We start from the raw sequence: 23,459 nt of genomic DNA, 5'->3' as shown, positions 1-23,459 counted from the left end.
CTGGGAGTGTGGCTGCCCAGGGCTGGCTTGGAAGGAGCAGAGCTGGTAGCCCTGGAGAAAGCTGAGGCCTCAGAAAGGGCAAGCCCTCCTTCCCCTGGAAGCTGTGTTTAAATGGAGGCTGTCCTCCTGACCCTTGTTCCAGTTACAGCCTCAGATGCACGCCCAGCTCTGTCTGTGCACAGCCACTACCCTGACCCGGGGCTGGTGTTCCAAACTGGCCTCAGCACGGTCCATGGAGCTGCCGGATGCCTGGGGTTGGGGACTGCCCACCAGCTTCCCTGGCCAGCAATGTCACTGACAGGGAAACTGCACTGTGTTCTCAGAGCTGTACATGACCTTTCCAAAATGCAGCTGATGGTATTAGACAGGACAGCATAAGAAGATTACAATGCCAGTATCTGTATTCAGTCCTGTATATCAAACAGCAAGAGAGTTCACTGCCCGAGGCTTCTATACTGAGGCACATCAGAAGTAGCAAGTGCTTTTTACAACTTTATTTAATTTAACGAGGAAATATACAGGTGGTATAAGAGCTCTCTAAAATTAACAATGTAATGTATCAGGGATTTCATATTCACCTGTTTTCATAATACATATTAACCAGCAAAATTAAAAGGCAGAAAATTTTCTGCTAATAAAAGGATTTGGTGTTTAATTGACACAGAATGTAATTAGTGTCTCCAATTGACTGCTGAATCAGTGATGGCTTGGGTCAAACAAAGGAAGAAATGCTTACTATGGGCATTTCTGTCCAATACAGGGCTGCCATACGCTCCTGAAATGCATTACTGTCACACTCAGAGCTCAGCAAGATTTTAGCCTTTTTGCCAATTTCAGCACTCCAATTTTAAGTATCTCCCAGTGGTGCATGATTTAAAAAACATGTATTTAAATTCTACAATAAGCACAGCCTCAAGATGTATTTCAAGAAATACTCTTAGCAGCATCCCAAAACTGCTCAATGCAGTCTTACCAGTAGCTAAAGTGTCCCTAAAGCAGCTGGGAACAGCTCAGGAAGACTCCCCTCTGCCACCCTCAAGCTCTCAGTGCAGGGGAAGTCAATCTTTTAAACTCTCAAGCCTTTGGCATATGTAATCCAATGGGAAAAGTTGTGGGCTGAAAAGAGAGAAAGGGAATGGTGACACTAATTGCACTACAATCAATTCTTTGCCAGCTCAGAGTCACTGAGAACTTTCACACTGCACATGTGAGAGCGATTTCCGACTGAAACTTCACTTACGACAGCACCAGGAAACTACACCTCAGGGACTGGCAATTAGCGCCCTAAATCCCCAAGTTTTTCAATTTAACCTAAGCAGCATCTGAGCAGAGGAGTGAATTTGGATATTAATTATAAAACTTGACTTGATTTCTTCAGGCAATTTTAAACACAGAATGTCTTTTAAAAAAAGCAAACAAACGACATTTATTGTTCCTCTGTTATCAGCAATGCAGGAACTCTTACACATACCCATGTGTCCACAGGTATCTGGATTCTCCAGTCATCACCAGTAAACTGCATCGGGGCAACATAATTGCCACTGTATGGCCATCAGGATGTTTGAAATCCATCACAATCTAAAAAGAAACAAAACCAGTCACCATGAAGGAGCACGACTTACAGAGCTTCATATATAAGCCAGGTATTCTCAAGTCGTAGCTTTGTTTGTTTCTCTAATGCGTTCAACTGAATATTGCTATGAAACAGCTACATATTTCCTAGGGATGCAAAAGCCTCCAGGTCCCCTGTCCTAAAACTCCCTCCCTTTCAGCATGATGTTCAAATCTCAGGCAGTCACAAATATATGTATATAGAGATAACTATAATTACATATTAATTTCTTTTCATTGTAAACACTTTGTAAGAACAGTAGCACTGTTTAATCTCTGTGTACCTGTGAGGCAGGAAAGGACTGCTACCCCACAACTAAAGGCAGCTGCATGAGAGGAAGAGAGGGCTCATTTGCTGTATCTCAAGTATCTGAAAGTTATGTACCTGGACTAAGGCCATCAGCTACTGTCTTTTTGTGATGTCTACACAGAGAGACAAGTTTCTCCACAGGGTTATTCATCCTAGTGTAAATGTAGAGCTAAGTGATGTGGAACGACCCCATGCCCTCTGGAATTGCCTATCCGCTCATAGTGGATGAGATGAGACAATTAGCTCAGTAGATACATAACATGCAGATAAGCAGTATTAGGTGAGACAAATAATTTCCAACCAGCCCACATTCTTGGGGATTTGAAGCACAACAAGCACATCCCAAGATCCTGACTAATGTGCCAACTAACAGACCATCCTTTTATTATCTGTCATCTGGCTTCCAGCCATGGCAATATACTGAGGTAACGCTTTCAGCTTTATTCCAATTTCACAGCCCAGATGGCAGTGGTACATTTTGATTCTGCTTGGGCTAGGAATGTTATCCTTTTACATTTCCCAAATGAGAGAAACACTTGCTGTGGAAAATAAGGAGCAGGTCATTTAAGCAAGCCAAATGAGTTACAGAAGACTTACTGAAAAGTGGTCAAAACCTATTCAAGTCAGCAGTTCCTGGTACGCTGGAGAATTAGCACCATGAAAATGCTGCCATCTGATTTGTAACCTACTAAGTATGCAATTTAAAAGCAGACTTACTCCAGTATGCCAGATTGAAACAAATTAGGCAGTTCTCCTTCTGCGTACAGATGCGTTTCACAAAGAAAAACAGTGGTGCAACAATCAGTCATTCAGCATAAAAACCCAGCATGACAGAGTCTGAATAAGCAAGACTCTTAAACACTACAAATTGCCACTAACAACAATTACTATTTAATGTTGTGCACACTGAAGCAAAGCACAGTGGCATTTACATTTTTAGGAAAAGAATTATTTATGCTGTACTACCACTCAGAGTGACACAGCTTCTCCTGTTGGGCTATCTAAGGCAAAAAGTGATAAGGGTGACAAAAAGTGGGGTTGAAAGGGGTAGAGAGATATCAGGGAAGAGTAATAAAGCATAACTGTAAGTTCTGATTAATGATCATGAAATGCTTCAATTGCTGCACAAATAGATGAATGGCAGCCACTTGCTACGGTACTTTGGACTTTGCAATTTCTTCTAAGAAACCTCAAAGAAGCATGGGGTGAGAAAGGAGAAAGTACAGTGGACTTTACAAATCTGATGGGGATGCTGTCCTGTAAAGAACAGTATCAGCAAGTCTCTGCAAAAAGATGCAGCTATATGGCCAGGCAATAAATCAGAAGATAACTAAACAGGACCAGCAAGTAAAGAAAGAAAAAGAGGGGTGAAGTGGTCAGATGAAATGGGTGAGATGATGCCTCAGTCTGTCTTATGCCTCTCTGGCTCACTGCTGCTGGGGACATGAGTAGAGGGGACAAGACAGAGTCCAAGCTGAGCACAAGAATGTCTAGATTCTTTCCTGGAAGGAATCCTGTTACCCCACTGGTCCTCCTTCTGAGTCAGTAGTAACTACAAAGCTCTATTCTTGAAGATGATATTAAAAAACTGTACTTTATCCATGAATCAATGAGGAGACCTTTAATGGGTCCACTGCATTTCCAGTTCCCATCTCCCTCCAGGGCGCAAGTGGACCCTGTTCCCTTTCACTTCAACATGCCAGGCTGGTGACTCCATACAAAGTAGTGGGAAACAACAGCATCTCCAGCTCCATGCCTTCTCTGCTGTTTTACCTCATTCATCTCCAATTCCTTTTCCCCTACCATCTGTGTGGCCCCAGAGCCTCTTCACAGGAGATGTTCCTCAAACCCAGTCCTGTAAACAACTGTGCATCCAAAACAACAGATGTTCAGAGTGCTCTATAGGCAGGTGACACCTTGGGAATAAGAGCCACAAAACTATCCCTGGCAGCTGGATTTTCAGGCAGCAATGGCCAGAAAATAAAGAAGAGCATGTTCTCCTGGCTAAATTTCAACTACATTAACCCAACAACAAATAAATGAAACAAAATTTCTGATGGTGCAGAATTTGAGGCTGAAAAGCAAGAATTTCTCTTGGTGACATCTAGTCCTCACCAGAACAGAATCCCAGCTCTGTTCCTGCTTTTCTGGGAAGGGAAAGCTTCTGTACTATAATGTCACTTTGTGTAGCTGCTCCCCCATCTAACTGGATTTCATCCTTATAAGAAGTTGTGATGATTTGGGTTGGAAAATATAAATAAACTATTAATTTACTTGCAAATGGGCAATGACATAAAGTAATCAGCAGTAATTAAAGAGTAAAAAAAATCCAAATCCAAAATTGACTTTTGCTTATGAAGCAGATTGAGGTCCTAAGCTAGAATATATTAAGGTTTTGCACTGATCTATTAACAACAAATTTTACATTGCAGCTGAGACGGAGAATAAAATTTAAGAAGCACCTGAAGAAAATTATCATAATTCCTATGCTTCATTCCTTTACCTAGACTAATTGCATCTGAATGCTTAAAAAACCAAGCAGGAGTACTTCCTCTGTCCTTTGTTTACAGCACAGTAAAGAACATTCAACCCAGAAGGATTTCTGAAAAACCCTATTCTTATCTCTGGCAAGCCTGCTACTGACTGAAGTAGATAACATTCCCACACTCCTCTATGTGTCTTTATCCTGGCAGAGCATTCTCAATTGTCACTGTCAAACACACACGCACACAGAAGATTAACACATTTGCTCCTCTTTTTAATTTACTAAGGACTTACAATCAATAAAGCAACTTTGCCACTGCTGAATCAATCTGCTTCATGACAGCTTTGCTCCACAGGAGCTATTTCCAATTACTATTTTTGTTTCTACCTATCTTCTTTTTTCTCTTAGATGGCAGAGTCAATAAAGATCAAATTTCTAGCTAGCTCATGGTGTATCATCCAAGGATTACAATCAAAACATAAAAACAGTGGGTGTTATATAAGTTTTACCTTTTTCCTTCTACTATGGAAAAAGTGAGTCTCTGAATATAGCAAAAAACCCAAAACTTAAAAAGAAACAGCTAATACCTACTTGTGGTTTTAAATAATTTGTCATGATGCCAAGTTATTTAAGAGAAAATGTTCATGACAAGGGAGCACATGAACCAGTAAACAGCTTTCAAGGATGGCTAAACCTCAAAGCAAATAGACACCCACATTGTGAACATTGTTCCTTGTAGCATAAAATATGGCAAAATACAAAAATCAGAAAATAATCCAACATAAGAAGGGAATAAAGTATCTTTTTCTTAACACCTCAGGGTGCAGAAGTCTGCACCACCTTTCAGTGCAGTGGTACTGTACTTCATGAAAGAGTAGGAGGATGAAGGTGAATGACTAGCCTATCAAACAAGTTAAGATTCAAAGGGAAAACAGAAATAATGCACCAGAGCTATAAAGACAATGTCAATAAGAAATTCACAGCTACAGTGGGGACTGGCAATTATTTTTCTAAGCTTTGTCTCTGATGCAATTTGTATTTGATGATAATAGACTACCTTAGACGAAACATACTCTAAAGCTAAAAAAAGTACAATGTGGAATGCTTCTCAAGTCTCTGACATTATTTACTGAATTTTCAGAGAGCAAAGACAGATTATCAGCCTACATAACAGTTTCTCACATGTAAAACAGATGAAAAAGAATGTCTACTTCAAAGACAGCTGAGAGGTTTAGAGCCCACACACAGAGCTTGAACAACACAGTGGGGCTCTATGCAGATACAAGAGCCTGCTGGCTCACACAGGACCAAGGCAATTAATTGGTAACATACAGCACCTTTCACTGCAAAAACCATGCTAAATTCCAAAATTCGGAATTCAGAAAATGCTGAATTTTCAAAGGAAAGCAATTAGGATTATCTTTCCTGAATAATCCACATCATAGGAAATTTACCTTATGTAATATATGTAGATATTTACATCATGTATCATGTACATACTCTGGTCATACTTCAGAAAACAAATGCAGCACTGACAATCGTGACGATGAACTGTTTCAGTACTGCCTTTCTCAAAAATCTCACAACACATGTGCAGGCCTCCCCCATATCAGATCTATAGCAAAGCATACCATCTCTTGCTAAGCCTGTTTATCCACTTAGGTACTATGGTGATGTTACTCAGATGCTTAATATACTTACTAGCCTTTCTTTCTTCAAAAGTTGTATTCAATTTGCCATCCATGCAACATGTTACTATCTTCCTGAATTCTCTGTCATTTTAAGTGTCTATGCGTTTCTTTCTCTTAATCAAACTCTAGAATATAAGTGTTTAAAATATTTCAATATATGGACAGCACCTTCATTCTTTTATACCTGAGGTCTCACCTTGTTATGATTTTCTTGGTATGCCCATGGAGTTGAGTGCATGCACTGAACAGCATTCCAGTATCTCTGCCAGTTATTCTGTATGCCACTGACTCCATGGTAAAAATTCCTTTATTGTCTGGCCTCTCTCTAAAAGATTCATGCAGTGCACAAGAAGAGAAAAAATATTGTAATTTTCAAGCTAACCATAGTTGGACGGAGGAGCTTCCAATCCTCTGCAGGCACTGTCACAGCTAGTAGGAATATATGGCACTGTCCTTTTGTACCCAGGGATCCATCTCTGGAGGTTCACCAACACCAAGTCATTAGAAATCATCAGTCACCTCACTAAGCTGGATGCCAGCTCCTTGTGATGTCCAGCAAGGTGGCATCTCTGCCCAACCCTGGCAGAGGTTGGGATGCTGGTGGTACTTATGGCACCATCCCACCAACTTCTGCTCAAGCTGACTCCTTGTTTCAACAGCCTTTAAATATGTCAGTTCCTACTTGCTCTAAAAGTATAAAGTTTATTTTGTATGTCAAGACATTACCTGTGGTCTTTGCACCTTCCCAGATCATTACCTGTGTTAAAACTCAATGTTGTATACTAGACTCATATATAAAAGGCTTTCAATGCCTACAGTAAAAGGCAAGAGTTGCATTACTACTGCTCCCCTCTCTCTCTCCCCCAACCGGTACAGATGTCTCCTTTCTGGGAAGTGCTATCTAACCCAAGCAAAAAACCTTGATGTCCTTTTGTGAATCCAGAGTCAAAGAGTCAGTCAAGTTCCCAACAAGAACCAATTTAGTCATTCTCACAAACATTTCATCTTCATCCTTTAATAAATTGCCTCCCTAGCTCTTAGCCTAAACTCTTTGGGTACACAGAAAGCAAGAGGCTAATGCTGTTAGTCTTCATATAATTTCTTTTACTGACTTAGCCTCCTCTGCAGTATTTTCCCATTTTTTCAGTCATGTATCTTCCCTGACATCCATGGGTGCTACTACACTGACATACAGGGAATTGCATCCAACTATACCAGCGCAGAACGTGCCTGAAATGCACCAAATAATTCATCTTCCTTTCCAAAGGAAAGGAAATTTCTAAGGTTTTGCATCTCTTGCTTTCTAATGGAGTACAGTTCAATGGAAGAGCACAAGAGGACTCCTACACATCCTGACCCTGATGACCTACAAATGGCTCAGTCTGTTAAGATGTAAAGCCCAGATATCATAAGAAAGCAATTTTGTGTCCTCAATTACATCTCCTCAGACTTGCACTTCATGTGTTACTCTATGCTCTGAAAACAAATAATCCTTATTTACATATCTAACACTGTACCAAATGCCCACCAAGAAACCACTAAACAAGTCCTTACAACACAGACACAGCTGTTCTGTAATAAGCACAAATTTATATGCAAGTGTGATATTTAGACGATCCTAATATTTATGATATTTATAGGATCCTAAATGGATGTGTATGGTAGCACATGGTCTATGTGATGCTGTGGCATATCTGTAATTCTTCCACCCATTTAGAAAAGTTCTCAAGAGATTTTCAATATCTAAGTAGAAAGGGAAACACTTCAGCATTCAAAAAGCACATCTCACCTTTCTAAACCATTGATTGTTTACCAATACCTGTGGAAATACACACAATTCTCATGTTACTGAGGTTGCAAATACATGTAAGCAGGACTCCCATCAACTGTAATTTTACATCCATTCCACACTACCTGTACATTTATCATCCTGTCATCAACCATTGCAGGCTTAAATTGCAAGTTTTCTACAGCAGAAGTAGTGAGAGGAACAGGGAATAAAGCCTCCATGCTATATAAACAATAATTGATACAGCAAAAACCAGGCTTTGCCTGAGTAATATTGCCAAACATGGAATAAAACAGATAAGTGTAATTTGCAGGAAAGAGGACCTGAAATATTTACATTCAAAGTGCAGCCTCATACCAAGTACTTGTGTGGCACAGACCCACCAGCTCTTGTAAAATAGCCCAAGTCCTTGCAGGTTTAGTGTATTTCAAGGCATGGGTAAAACATGCTGCATATTCATTATCCCACATTGTGGAAAACCATCTTCTCTCACTCTCTACAAACACTGGGATTGTTCATCAAACCTTACTCTCCTCTGCAGGTCTCAGCTTTCTGCTTGCAGTGCTGCAGTAAAGGAATTCAGGCTAACTTTAAGACTAGGGTGGAAACAGGCAAATCAGTTCAAAATTAAGATCTACATTTGGCCTTAGATTTTAAAAACATTTGGCCTTAGATTTTAGAACAACTCATTGGGGAACTGAAACCTACGAAATGAAATGAGATCTCTAACCCAGCATGAGCTGGATTACCCCATAGGCTGGGCTGAGTCAATCCCCACTGATTACAGAGAAGCTCAGGCATGCAGCGCATAGGTACACCTACTTGTAAATACTAAAATTTCAGTCTTAATCCTGGACTAAATACCATTGACAACAAGTTATTTCATAAGGTATCCACGTATGGATTCAACAGATGCTTCAACTCTGCTTAAAAGAGTTCTGCTTTAATTAAAACCTCTTCCTGCACTATTATAATCACTAAAATCTTGGCCCCTACATTCTGAGAAAGTAGTGTGGAAACAGCGTGGTGCTGAATGCCTGTAATTCAAAGGGATGAAATGATGAATTTATGCCCTCATAATTTGAAACAAAGGTCAGCTAGTCCTTCTCACACCTGCATCTAACAGCTGTCCCAGAGATCATTACAATAAAAGAAAACTGCCAGGACACAAGACATGCAAACTGTGCCTTCCCAAACTAATTCTTGCATCATACCTCATAAGGGCTGACAAGACATGGTTTTTCATCTATTGCTATAGAAACTACCATATGGCCTGTTTCTTAATCCTCTACATCTTCACTGTAAAAGGGAAATCTACTGAGGAACAAAGATCTGGGCATGAATTTAAAGAAATTGCTTAAATACATTAAGAAACCTCGTTCCTCAGCAATCAAAAGCATATAACACTCAACCACCTCCCCCATGTCAAAAAAAAAAAAAAAAACTAAGCCAAAAAACCCAAACAAAACCCAAAGAACTAATGAAAGCCAATGAAAACCATCTTCTTAGTTAACAATGTCTCCTGTGGCCATAAAGTATAATTCAAAATACTGCTTGACACAAAGATACTTGTTTAAAATCATTTGAAGAAAATTGTTTTATCAATTACTCAATTGCTACATTTCACCCCACAGAGTTCCCACATATCTGACACATACATGTTATTTTAGAACAGGGAAAACAACCATAAAGGAAAAACACATTCTGAAATTTGGATAGGAAGTATTCCAACACTGCTGATTTTCATCATAAAGGATGTCATCTCTTCTGTCATTCCCTCCATCTGCTTCATTAGCACAATGACTGTCTTCTCATAATGCAGCCAGAGTTACTCAAAAGGGCTCTAACCAGGGCCTCAACATCTGAATTTACAACCGACTGCATGAACGCACATGGCAGAGATGCAGGCAGTATCAGGAAGGGCAGGAGTAACAAGAACACCTCCCAAGGAACTGTGAAGGGTCCACTTTTCTGCTTTCTGCTACACCATCAGCCTTGGTTTCCTCCAACCATTCCTCTGCTCCCCCAGCAAACAGACCAGGGTTTTCCCTGCACTGCCCCTGGGCAGCACAGACAGGCTGCCTACCTGCTTGCTTCTCTGCTAAGGGTGCAACTCTCCCGCTGACAGAACTGTTCTGCCAAGTGTACCAGCATCGCAGGTCTGACAGCTCCAGCACGCTTTAACTGCTCAACATTGCCAGCTCCTCAGCAAAAGTTTAACTCTACTGCAACAAGAGCTCTGTGGAGAAACCCCTCTCAAAACATAGCTGGTAGAAAAACAGAACCAGAACATCAGAGCATGCAAAATACTCAGATTTGTAAGATAGTATAAATGCAGACAGACTTCAAACCTCATGTGCTACCATTTACTGCTATTACAAATTCCTGTCCAAAGCCAAGAGAGACAATATACCACAGCAGGAGCTCAACAAGTTAAGCTTGTTTCTTTGCTTATAGGCTACTTGTGATGATTATTATTGATTGACTAGGCATTTCTACATGAAATTTGCCACAGTCTTAAAACAGGCTCCTATGACAATAGAGATGACATCAACAGCTAATGAAATTAGGTTTCCTTATTGAATTCCAAAACTGAAGTACAGTTGAAATACAACAGCTAAAGATAACATCTTTGTAATACACCAGTTCAGCCTTTTTGCTGTTAACTGGTAGCAGACACCAGGATTCCAATTCACTCAGCAAGTACTGACCTCCTAAAAATAACATGGGAAATTGAAGTAACTTTCACTGATGAACCTCTTGACAAAACAAAAAATCCTTTAACAAAATGAAGAAATTAGTAAATACTAAAAAGCAACACAGAGGTTTCTATTAAAAAAAATAACTCTATTTCAAGAATGACAACTCAAAACCTGACTCAAAAACAACTTCAGCTGTAAAAATAGCAGTTGAATTGTAAATTCAAATGCTCTGTTAGTTTTCACAGAATCATAGAATAGCTTGGTTTGGAACTGACCTTCAAGAGCATCTAGCTCTAAATCCCCTGCCAGGGGCAGGGACACATTCCACTACACCAACTCAAAGCACCATCCAGCATGGCCTTGAACCCTTCCATGGATTCCACCTTTCCAATGGGACATTCACAACTTCCAATGTCTCACCAGCCTCATGGTAAAGAATTTCTCCCTAATATCTAATCTGAATCTTCCCTCTTTCAGTATCCATTACTCCACTTCAAACCATTCAAACCACTTCAAACCATTACTCTACGTTTTGTCACTACACTCCCTGATAAGGAATCCCTGTCCAACTTTTCTGTAGGCCCCTTTTAAGTACTGGAAAACTTCCCAATCCTCTCCTCTTTAGGTTGAACAATCCCAACTTTCTCACCCTGTTTCACAGCAGAAGCTCCAACTCTCTTATCAATTTCATAATCCCCCTCTAGACTGTCTCCAAAAGGTCCTTGTCCTGCTTAGGTTGGCAACCCCAGAGCTGGACGCAGAACTCCAAGAGGGGTCTCATGAGAGCACAGTAGAAGGGGAAAATCCCTCCCTCAACCTGTTAACCACACTGCTTCTAATGGTCTCCTATCTGATGCTTCTTTTCTTTTATTACGATAACTTTTTTTTCCCCCACTGGAGTAAATAGAAACTTCATATTTAACCAGTTAATTAATCTCACTACCACAGAAGAATGGTTCATGTATCATAGTGAAGGATACACGGGAGGCATGAAGTGAAAAAGAGGGGGAAAAAAGAGGTTTTCATTTAAAATGAGTGGTACTGTATACCATAATATAATGTTTTTCCAAGACTGTTACCTATCTACATTTTTCCTACCACATAAAAACCAATTAGAAATATGTAGCAATAGCTATGGAATAGCAAGATACTTTTTAGAGTACATTGGCTTCCACTGAAAAATTCAGTATCTGTATTTGTGTCACAGTAGCGCCTTAACAGCCAGACGTCTGAGAATTGAAAATGAAATGGTGCTGCCTCAGCATACAAAACAAGCACACTACAGAAACAGCAAATAGCCTGGAGACAACAGGTTCTGTTAAAACAGAATCAAGTTGGTAAAGGAATTAAGCAGAAGCTTTCCTTCATTATTTAGCAGTTATGACCCCAATTAGAAAATCTTAAGCTCTACTGCAGACTGCAAACATTTTTAAAAGTATTTCAGTCACAGTAGGCATTCTCTCACAATCACACAAAAATAACTGGAACCATATGATATTTCTTACAGCATCTCAATATATTTTTCTATTTGATATTGAGTGGATTTAATTTTCAAATTCTTCCTAATTGCAGTTTCTTATATCTCTCTTTCACATTCACTTTGGATACACTGCCCAGAGGAGTTCAGCAGACAAAGAGAATATTCTTCCCACAACCCTTTTTCAATGCTAAAACAGCTCAAACAAAACACAGGATGCTAAAAAGAACAACCAACTGACTATGAAGAAAGCACACTGGTAAGAACCAGCAGAAGCCACAGCTCTGCCTTCCCCCTGAGTAGCCAAAATAATGGATCATGAACAGGAAACAAAACCACTACAGAGAATGGAGTAAAGCAACTTCCCACTCTAGCAGACCCAGGAGAAATAGCTCAGCAAGTCACAGCACATTCTGCACATTCAGCCATCAAACCACAGGGTTCCTTCCTTCTTCAGCACTGAAGTAGGAGCTACTGGGCTTTGCATAGTGGGGAACAGCTTTATGGAAAGGTATGGAGTATGATAAGTTTCCTCCTTCTGTGGAGAGGAAGGCAGGCTGGTACAAATCCAACAGAAGGGAGACAGGAGACCAACCTTTTCAGAGTTATCTACCTGGTATTGGCCCACTCATAGCAAATACCCAGCCTCAGACAAAGAGGCAGCTGGAAACTGTAATGTCTCACCAATATGAAAGGGGAGCAAAAAAGAATATTTTTACATACAAAACCTTGAAATATGGCTCTGTCATAGCTTAGCTTTGATTTGGTTCTTCCCAAGTAGCTGAGGAGATATCAGAATAAGCAACATCTCCACATTGCTGTCCTGTTTCTTCACAAATTACTGCCATACAGCTTCTGGGGAAATAATGCTACCAAATCATTGTTCTGGGGGCAATTCTGACCAAACCAGAATGCTCTTCTTGTACCATCTCCATGCAAATTGAAATTGGTTAGCAGATTCCTACAGCACTTGGGAAACAAATGCTTGTCTACATTAATTGCACACAGTGGTTGCCTCGCTCTTGTTACCCTTGGCTAAAACAGGAGTTAGCCTATCAACAACCAAGGAGTAAAAAAACCTGCAGGACAGGTTCCCCCTGAACAGTTTACATGAAAGCTGGGCTTTCAGGATCCTTTCAAGAGTTAAAATAACCCATCAGGTGGAAACATCAGCAGTACATGTTGGTATCTGTGAACAGAATCCTGTATGTAAATGGGGAAGACACATCCAGCACAGAAATAAAAAGTCAGAACAGAATGTTTCACCTTTCCCAAAAGAGGCAGTTAGAGTGTTGTAAGTATTTCCATGAAGGGGCTGCAGGCTTCGTTACTTATCTCAGAGGGCATATTTCAATGTTCAATTACATCAAAAGGAAATTTTCCCTTGATTTTGGTACTTCTTGTATCTCATCCAAGCTCAGTGACAGTCAACCATGGTATGACATGCATGGACAGAAATAAACATACAGGACATATCTATAAAGAGCAAATGCAAAAAGAGACAGATTTATGAAGCTTGATGCATTTAATTTGCAGTGCTCAGCACACCTTTCACTTCGAGCAGCTCCTCATTAGTTTTCAAAAATGAAATACCACTTTAAATGGGACAAACCAACTAAATTTGGCATAAATTATAAATTATGTCCATTTCGATTTCCAGCTAAAACTACTGCAAGTTGCTATTCTTCAAGAACCAATAAAATCCATGACTGTAAGACATGTTTCTTGAGTTGCACCTGTCTTACAGACTGGAAAAGCACATTAATGAGCTTCAGGAATCCTACCTCATCTGAACAAACTTCTAAACTCAGCATTAGGTTGTAGTGATTAAAATTAGTATCTTCCATTTGGGTTCAGAGACAATTTGATTCTGCCAATACAATCTCTTTTGAAATACTGATGACTGTCACTACTATTTCACCCACTACCATCATCCTGCCAACACAGAGAAAAAAACTTTGGTATAGCCACTACCATAGTAATTCTTTAAATAGGTGAGATGCTTTCTGCCTTCCCTCACAAGAAAAATAAAGCAATATATATGTAAACAGCAAATTAAACTGAATTAGCAATTAACCAAGATAAGCAGAGCAAGAGCTGGACCACACAGCAGTACCTGGTGCCTGTCTATCTTATTAAAGCTCATGCAAGACACAAAACAGCTGCTAACTGTCAAAGGCTGGGTACAGTCTAGACTTCCTAAAGGCTCCTCATAAAATCATTCAGCTATTACAGAAACAGCTGCTGCTATACCAGCCACAGGTTTCTGTTTGTTAGCCAAGACAGATTGGAAATAGATCAACAGGTAAGAAGCAGAAGTGCCAGAAAAAGGGTCAATTATTAGACTGAAAGATGAGTAGAAGCAGCATACCTCATTCTATCAGTTCTAGTATGACCATACTCAAAGGTTGTTCAAAAGGTCTGGCGAAGCTTTTCTTTGAAACATTGCTCTGCTTTCAAGGCTTAAGAGACTCACAGGTTTTCTTTATAGATCAAAGTACTTAAAATCCACAGGCTAAGAGATGATGAATGTGTTCAGATGAACAGAAGCTAGGCAGAGGTCAAGTAGGTCAAGGATGCTCCATACACAGCGCTCCCTCTTTAACCCCGAGCCACAAATCTGGCTGATATTCCTAAAGCTTTCCTTCCTCAGACATTAGGCCAGGGCCTAGAGCATCACAGCACTTCTCAGTGTTTGCACCAGCCTTTTGCCAGCCCAAGACACAGGAAGCAGAGTAAGGCAAGGAAAAGCAGAGCTAAGGAGAAGAGAATGACAAGCCTGGGGCTGCATCTTAGGAAAATGGGACACAGCAACATAAATCAGGATATTGTGCCAAACCAACATCCCTTTGGAGCAAACTATGACTGTGCTTTGCTGTCTGGCAGGGCACAGTGGGTATCCCATAGCAGTCTCAGACACAGAAGGGCAGAGCTGATGAGGAGGGACTACAGAGTGTTGGTAACTTTAGATCTGCAGCCAGGAAGGGAAAATTCTTCCATGGGTTGGATATGTTCATAGCACTACTTAGCTCATAATACAAATGCTACCTCTGTATTTCTAAAGTTTTAATGAATCAAAGCCTTACACAGCAGCATATAAGACGGCAAATTAGGAAAACTGGAAAAACAGGAATCTCAATATTGATCAAGCTCCTGCAGCAAACCTGCGAAGAAAAATTCAACACAGGTTAAAATGAGGATTCTTTAGAGACAGCTGCAAACCTGGCCAGGCTTCTGATGAAATACTGTAAAACTGCATATCTTTAGAGACACCAAATGGAGGCACTGAAAATAACACCTAACTGAAATAAAACCAAAATTCTCAACAGAAAGGACTGGTCCCTGTTTTGCAGTACTTTGTTAAAATTTATGGATACAGAATATGATTTGCCATTAAGTTTAATAAAAGACTGTTCATCTAAATTTACCACATTGCCTTGTCTTTCTTAGTATGATAATTTCTGAATAAAAGAAAGTTGCATTCAATAATAGAGCATTGAAACTGATATTCATTAATAATTTCAGTGTATCAACTCCTATCAAGACAGGGTGAATGTGGTGATTTATAAAATGCAATTACAAGTCCACAGGACATTCTAAAAGTCTCATTTTATTCTGCAGTTTCCCAGGAGATGGTAAAGAAATGGGTCACAAACAGGAAAGATTAGCCTGAGACCCGCACTTTTCCTGAAGTATTATAGGACAAGACAAATCACCTTGCACTGCTCTGCCCTCTAACTGTTGAGTAGTTTTTATAAGCTAGGCAGAAGTGCCAAGCAATAATGAGATTTTCCTCCTTCAAAACAAGTTTAATCCATCTTGTAAACTCCTCAAACCACGATGGATTGCACCAACCAGGACCACCACTTGCCCCTCTGTGCCTCCTGAAAAATCTGTTTCATGAGACTGCGATAGGAAAGAGGATCTCACACCTACATTTTCACTTCATTTCGTGCAGGTGTAAGAACCTGGATCACAGAATCACACATCACAATTGCTGTAGATTATCTGATGAAAGACAAATGCAGTGTTGTGAAGAATCATGCCTTTATTTCGCAAGATTATTTACATTTAAAATGAACATACATGCCAAGAACTATTCCCTTTTCAACATAAAGCAGGTTTGCAGAAACAAACATCACTAGTGGGCTGCCCTTGGGATTGATACCAGGGCTAGTGACCTGGATGATGGGGCAGAGCACACATTCAGCACATTTACAGATAAAATAAAACTAGAAGTGGCTGATATCAGATGGTTGTGCCACCATTCAGAAGGATCTGCACAGGCTGAACAACTGCTGCCAACAGGAACCTCATGAAGTTCTACAGACAGAAGTGCCAAGTCCTGCACCTGGTCAGGAATTATTCCATGTATCTTTACACACTGGCAGCTGATGAGCTAGAAAGCAGCTTTGCCAAAAATGACTTTGAGGTCCTGGTGACAAGAAGTTGAACATGAGCCACAAATGTACTCTTGGAGAAAAAAAGGCCAACAGCATCCTGGGTTACATTGGGAAAAGCACTCAGCTGGTAAAGGGAGGTGATCCTTCTCACTTACCAGCCCTGGTGAGGGGGTATCTCTTGTCCTCTGTCCAGTACTGGAACTGGACTGGGCTTCCCACTACAAGAACACCATGGACTTATTGGAGCAAGTCCAGGACAGGGCCATAAGGATTATTAAGGAATATCTTTACATAAGGGGATGCTGAGAGAGTTGAGACTGACCAGCCTGGACAAAGGATGGCTCAGGGTCAGGGAAGATGGCCCTTATTCATGTGTGTAAATAACTGACGGGAAGGAATGAAGAAGAAGGATGCAGATTCTTCCTAACAATGTAAATTACCAGGACAAGAAACAATGGGCACAATTTAAATCCCATGCCATTCCATCAGAACACAGAAACAGTTTGGATTTCTACTGTGACAGAGGTCAAATACTACAAAATATTGCCTACAGAGTTGCTGGAGTCTCCATCTGCATAAACATTCAAAACACAACCAGACACAGTCTTGGACAAACGGACCCTACTTAAGCAAGAGCTTGGGCTACACGACCTTAAGAGATTCCATCCAGCCTAGCCAGTTCTGTGGGCCTGTGAAGATGACACAAAAAGTTATCTGTGGTGATAACTAAGTCACCAGGCTAGGAGGGTCTTTGTGTTTAGTCCTCTGTTCTGCCAGACTTCTTTTTCATAAGCCAAAGCATTTATTATAGTTATTAATTATCACAATCTGCCTAACTCAGATCCTGGAGGGATAAGCACATAAGCAATTGAAAAAATGCTCGTTCCATTACTCAGTATAATGAGGCATTCTGCTTCCTTTTTTTCCTCTGAAGTGTCTGCCAATTTCCAAAATAGAATACAGAAACCAGCTGGGTTGCAAGGTTATTTCTTTATGGCACTTTTTATTTAAATGTGTGCATTTACTGTTGAGGAGAACAAAGAAAGGACAAGACATATGGCTTTGTGCATGTTTTCCACCACACGGCAGCCTGATGTATTCAGGTAGGAAAAAACACCCTACAGAGAGAAAAAATAAAGAGAAGAGAAAGACACCAAATGTTGATGCTGTATGTGTAAGTCCAATTATTTATTAATAGAGTGTGTAAATTTTGCCTGTGGTAAGATTTAATGGGAATAGAGAAGGGGGCTTCACTCCTAAAATAGGTAAATCACATATTACTGCAACTGGTATTTTCATTTTAATATCAGATGAAGAGCTAAATGCACAAAACCACAAAGAAATCATAAAAAATTGTAGAAGTACTAGAAAGAAAAACCATAAACAACAGAGCATTTCATGGGCCACTGGCTTGTTTAACTACATCTGTGTTTTGACTGCCTGCACCTGAAAAGTGTATTTATGGCCCATTAGGAAAAGGCACTGAAATTTGTGAGAAACCTAACAGGCTGTAATCCAATGCCTATGCCTGAAATATCCAGAAACAGTCCAAGTCTGGCTGTGTCCCTGGTTGAAATGTACACATTCCAACCCTTTACAGCTTCAAAATGCTCCATGCAGATCACTTCCCATAAAGATTTGTATTTTTCACGTGATTAAAATCACTGTGCTTTTGGCCATCTCTGACACCATCAAGGTCTCAGGTGTGCTGAGGTATGCTGCAATACAATAACCTAGAAATGCACTGCTTATGGTGTTACATCAGTGAAGTAAGAGAGCATCTGTGCCAGAGACAGCCTTTTCATTGCAATGGAAAGGATAAGAAGGCCCAGGGCTGCAGTACTGAGGCAGAATATGTGAAATTAAAGCATGAAATAAAGATGAAGGAAGGTCAATGGAGACCTGGATATCAAGATTTAAAAATCATTTATATCACTGGCAAATCTTCCAGTGACAACATCATATTGCAGTTACTTATTTAATTAGCATATCACACCACCTTTCATACTTAATATCAAGTTCAGATTAATGTGGACAGACACCATGAAAAATCAAATTAACAATATAAAAATGGAACTTCTCAGTAAAGCATCAGACCACATGAAAACATTAAGTTTACCTCAGCTCCCAAACTGAGAGAGATGATTTCATCTTCAAAAGCAGAATGTGTATCAGTATGAGGAGGAATTCCTGTTTAAAAAAAAAACAAAACAAAAACAAACAACAAAAAAGTGAATACAATAATGATAATAATAACAACAACAGTAATAGAGTGCTATCTCCATTGGCAAGATCTATCTCTATGGATGTCCATATAGAAAACTGGGATGTATGGTTGAACAAACAAAACTTACCAAAAACAAAGGAATTGCCTTCCATATGAATTGAAGGCATTTGTCTTATTTACACGCCCAGATTAGATGGACACAATTAACCTAAGTGTCTTGTATAATCAATAGAAATACCTAGAAGATGGTTCAGGTTACTCCAAGTCCTTGCTCATTCCTGGATGACTCCCTGCTGCAGAGAGAAACTCAAGCACTTGGCTCTCCTTGCAGGCAGTTTAGCCCTCAGCAGCAACAATTATGGTACCAATTATGGTGATTTTGGGCTTTAGTTCATCCATGGTAAGATATTTCTTCCTCGCTCCCTTCACGGAGGAGTAACTTCAAATCCCTCTATTTCCTAAGCAAATGACTGCATTAAGAATTTCAGCTTCAGCACTAGGACCTGCTACCTCAGAGGCAGGCACTGTTAGGATCAAGTCTGCTTCTGCTTTGCACTTCCTAGGCAAAGCAACATCCCTGCTAGGCTAACCCCTGGGTAATACATCTGTTAGTGTGGGTATGAACACGCACACATAACTGAGAATTGCCAAAAGGACAGTCATTTTTACGGGTTTGTTTAGATTTTTCTTTCATATCTGCTAATTGGAAAGAAACTGCCAATCCCTGCAGCTTGTGTCACACATTTTAATGCCAAATGCTAGAACAGCAGTGTGCATGCCACAGCAAGATCTCACCACATGGTGGGGAACAGCAGTCAGCAGTGAGCAAGGGAGAACAGCAGACAGCTTGGGAGAACTGCAACTGCACCTTCCTCTGATCCACTGCAGGCCAAGGCAGACAGAGCCATTCCTATACCAACCAAACTGAAACAGTTTTATTTGTTTATTAAAAATTCTACCCAAGTTCATTTTGGGCTCTGTAGAGAACTCCTGAGTTGAAGACAATTTTTTCTGAAGTGTTAGTCAGCTCTATAAAGCACCCTTATTATACAGCAGATTTTACATCCAGATGTAAATATTCTGAATTCCATTAGTTTCAGCAAAAACAATACAAGTGTTTTATGACACCAACATTTAATCTGACAGAAAATCAGTGAGACTTGAAAACCAAGGGCAGATAGATACCTGTTTGTTACAGCTCCCAACTTTGCCTCGGTACAAAGCACTGAGGCTCTGCCTCAAGAGGCTCAGAATTGCACACTGAAGTCTGTGCCATTTACTGTGCAGCAGGAGAACACTGACAGCTCTCCACACTGTCATTGGTAATTCAACCAAGACCACACTGACTCACATACCTCATTTAATGTATCTTATGTGTGGCCCCTCCAGCTTAGATACTCATAGCCATAACACACTTTCCAAAATTTCAAGTATAATTTCCAGTGGAAAAAACGGCTCAAAACCAAGATGCAGGCAGTATTCATCTGACTGTACTCTGTGTTCATTCATATCCTAATGATTCACACTTAATCTTAAGAAAGGGTATTTTGCCTTGGGATTGGGTTTTTGTTTGATTTTTAAAAAAACCTGCTTCCATTCTTGATAGAAATCCACAGCTCTAACTAATTTCCTCAGATGTCCCAGTCAGAAGTACAAAACTCTATCAATTTAACAGACTGTCAGATACACAAACAAATAGGATCAGCTTTTCACACCCTTGTTCAGCAGACACTGTAATAGCTCCCAGACATTAATTCTGAGAGGAAAGCCATTGTTCTTTCTTCCTAAGGACAAATGAGATACTCACCCTGGAAAGCAAGCCAGATGCTTAACCTTGATGACTAAGCTTAGCAAAAAGTACAGCACATGATTTGTTCCCTAGAAGTGTGATTAGAAGCTTGTTTTTCTTTAGAAGCCTCCAGTTTGGAAAAAAATACAGAAATACAGTAATTCCTTATTTCTAGGATAAGGGAACACTGCATGCATCATACTTAAGACTCCATATATTACATGCACTAACATTATATCATATGTACTAACAGCAGGAGAGTCTCCATTTCTTGGAGACTGTATGCACATTACAGGAAGCAATACAAGTTTGGAGTTAAAAAATCCACTTAACTAGAAGACAAAATATGACTATTTATTCCTGTATCTTTTTACAGTTAGTCTTCAAATGATGGCCTTGAACTCAAACACCATCATTTTCTGTAATAGTGGTATCAAAAACTGCACTTCTAAACCTAAGTTCCCATGTGCAGAAACCAGTATTAAGACTCCAGTTTTGACTAAAACCATCTCTGGTCACAGGAAATACACTAAGCAGGTGCTTAAATCCTGTTCCTACACCATTCCACAGTTAGATGCTACACTCCCCTGCTTTTTAGTGAAGCTGTGCTGGCTTGGCTGTATTCATTTGCTCCACAGATGCCTGTATGGTGCTTTGGGTGTGTGATGAAAACAGTGTAAGTAATAAATGGATGTGTTACCTCTTTCTAAGCAGTGCTTACACAGCATCAAGGTCTTTTATGGTTCTCATGTTTCCCCACCAGCAAGTCAGCTGGGGGTGCACAAAGAGCTGGCAGAGCACACAGCTGGGAGAGAACACAGCTGGGACAACTGACCCCATGTGACCAAGAGAATATATCACATGATCATACAACATTGTGATCAGTAACACTAAAGTTACTTCATCCCTGGTGAAGTTTACCAGGGATGTCATTACTCAGGGACTGAGCACTGATTGGCCAGTAGCTGAGGATTTTTTTTGCATCATTTGTCTTCCTTTGTTTTGTTTGCCTTTTTAACTTACTAAACTGTCCTGATCTCAAGCCATGAGTATTCCTCACTTTTATCTTCCAATTCTCTCCTCTACATCAGTGAGGGGAGTGAGCAAGCAGCTGCATGGTGCCTAGTTACCTACCAGGGTTAAATCACTATATAAAATAAAGAGCTCCAAATTTTTGAGGGACAAATGAACTTACCTTGTCCAGGTTCATACTGATTTACAGTCAGTTGATCAGGTTTATATTTGATATATCCCTGCTTTAAGCACTTCTCCAAGAATGGGTTGCAAATTTCCGGAAGACCTAGTTATAGAAAGACAACTGTAAACAAGACAGGACAGCTTTTTACAATAAATATAACTAGGAAAATACATAGAAGTAGCTTCATATACATGCAAGTCCATCTTTAATGATGATTACTCTGCATCTGCTGCTAACATACACATCAAAACTGGGGGCCTAATCTTCAAGTCCAATATTCTCGAAAATTACAAAGGCCACTCTTCCAAGCCTCTGCATTCAGAAACAGATTGCTCCTTACAAATGCAAACTGTAGTATCTCTACACATAAATAAAACCACATCAAATCAGAGGAAAGGTTTTTACCAATTACAGTAAAAAAGTTGCAAGTCAAGAAACAAAATTATTATGCAGAGAGTCAGTTGTGCAGAGAGTTCTCTATAAAATTTATTCCCTGGAAATCTGTTAGATTAAATATAACCAAAATATCTGCTGAAGTTAAGCTGGTTTTGAAACAGGAATGGAAGGCACAGTCCTCCACTGAACCTTTGGTTTGCTATTTTACCTGAAGACTTGATTGAAAAATTCTGCTGAAGGTAACACCAACAAACATGTTACTACTATCCCTTCCATGAATCTACTGATTTTTATTCTTGTTTTCTCCCAAGAAGTATTTATGCTTTTCTGACACACAAGATAGTCTGTGAGACTAGAAAACAATTCACATATCAATCCTCTTACAATGATATAGCTTCACAGTCAAAATCTTAAGATAACAAGAATTCTTCTGCTGCATGCTACATCCACCCCAGTACACATGCACCACCTTAAATACCTTCAAGTTTTACAGGAATTTAACTCTCCTATTTAGCTATTTTTAAATCTAAGTCTATAAGATGACTCACTTGCTTTGCTCTGACTCACAGCTTTCAACTCCCAATATGAGTTATTGAAACCCTTACAAAATTGCTTTCAGAGCAAAGGAAATTGTATTTCAGTGTGCATGCATCCAGCAAGCTTCAAGCTGGTTGAGATAAATACATACATCAACATCCCCCAAATAAATTAATATGCAATTTGTAACACATAATTGTTTTATGGAACAAAAAGCCAAAAAGGAATGACAATTAAAATCCCAAAAGCCTTATTTGACCAGAGCTCAAAAAAGGGCAGCAACCTCTGGCTCCAAGTGACTGGACAACAAGCTTAAAGCACTAACAATAATTTGGAATGAATGTCAAAATTAAAAAGCACTTTTGTGTGGGTGCTTAAGATACAGCAAAGGCTCTCCTTTAACCAGACTCTCACAGCCATAACTCAGCAAGGCTTAAAGGCTTTATATAATGGTTCAAACATCAGTGCAAAATAAGCACAGTTTAATAGGGAAGTTCTCACCTCCAGGTAATGGTTTGTCTTTATCAACATTATTGTTATCATAGCGAAACTCGTATCCAAAATGCTTTACTCTTCTATGCTTTAAAGTCTTCTGGGCTGTAAAAACACATAACTTTAAAGTAAGATTAGACTACATAAAGACTATATGAAATATTGCAGGTAATTTACCATGTTTCCCTATTCCATCATACCTGTTAAGCCTAAACATTCTTTAATTTGCAGTTAAAATAGTGTATGTGACCCTCATTCTTCATGCACACACTTCTGCTTATTATCTTTTGTAATTCATCAAGCATCACATTCACTGCTGTTTTGAGTCAAAGGGATGGTGGTTTTGTATATG

At 39.7% G+C, this 23,459-nt stretch overlaps 1 protein-coding gene across 1 annotated transcript in view; it reads right to left on the bottom strand.

Annotated features, from left to right (window-relative positions):
* Nucleotides 1-23,459, bottom strand: part of ALKBH8 (alkB homolog 8, tRNA methyltransferase) — a 42,211-nt gene that overhangs the window by 12,553 nt on the left and 6,199 nt on the right. Inside the window, exons 6-9 of the mRNA XM_005417709.2 lie at nucleotides 23,117-23,212; nucleotides 21,680-21,784; nucleotides 18,588-18,658; nucleotides 1,472-1,578 (exon numbers count right to left, since the gene is read on the bottom strand). Of these exons, the coding sequence (XP_005417766.1) occupies nucleotides 1,472-1,578; nucleotides 18,588-18,658; nucleotides 21,680-21,784; nucleotides 23,117-23,212 (379 nt within the window). The remainder of the gene's footprint in view (nucleotides 1-1,471; nucleotides 1,579-18,587; nucleotides 18,659-21,679; nucleotides 21,785-23,116; nucleotides 23,213-23,459) is intronic.

Source organism: Geospiza fortis, unplaced genomic scaffold (genome assembly GCF_000277835.1).
Source record: "Geospiza fortis unplaced genomic scaffold, GeoFor_1.0 scaffold16, whole genome shotgun sequence".
Lineage (NCBI taxonomy): Eukaryota > Metazoa > Chordata > Aves > Passeriformes > Thraupidae > Geospiza > Geospiza fortis.
Note: the sequence above shows the minus strand (reverse complement) of the source record. Positions and strands in the feature narration are given on the sequence as shown.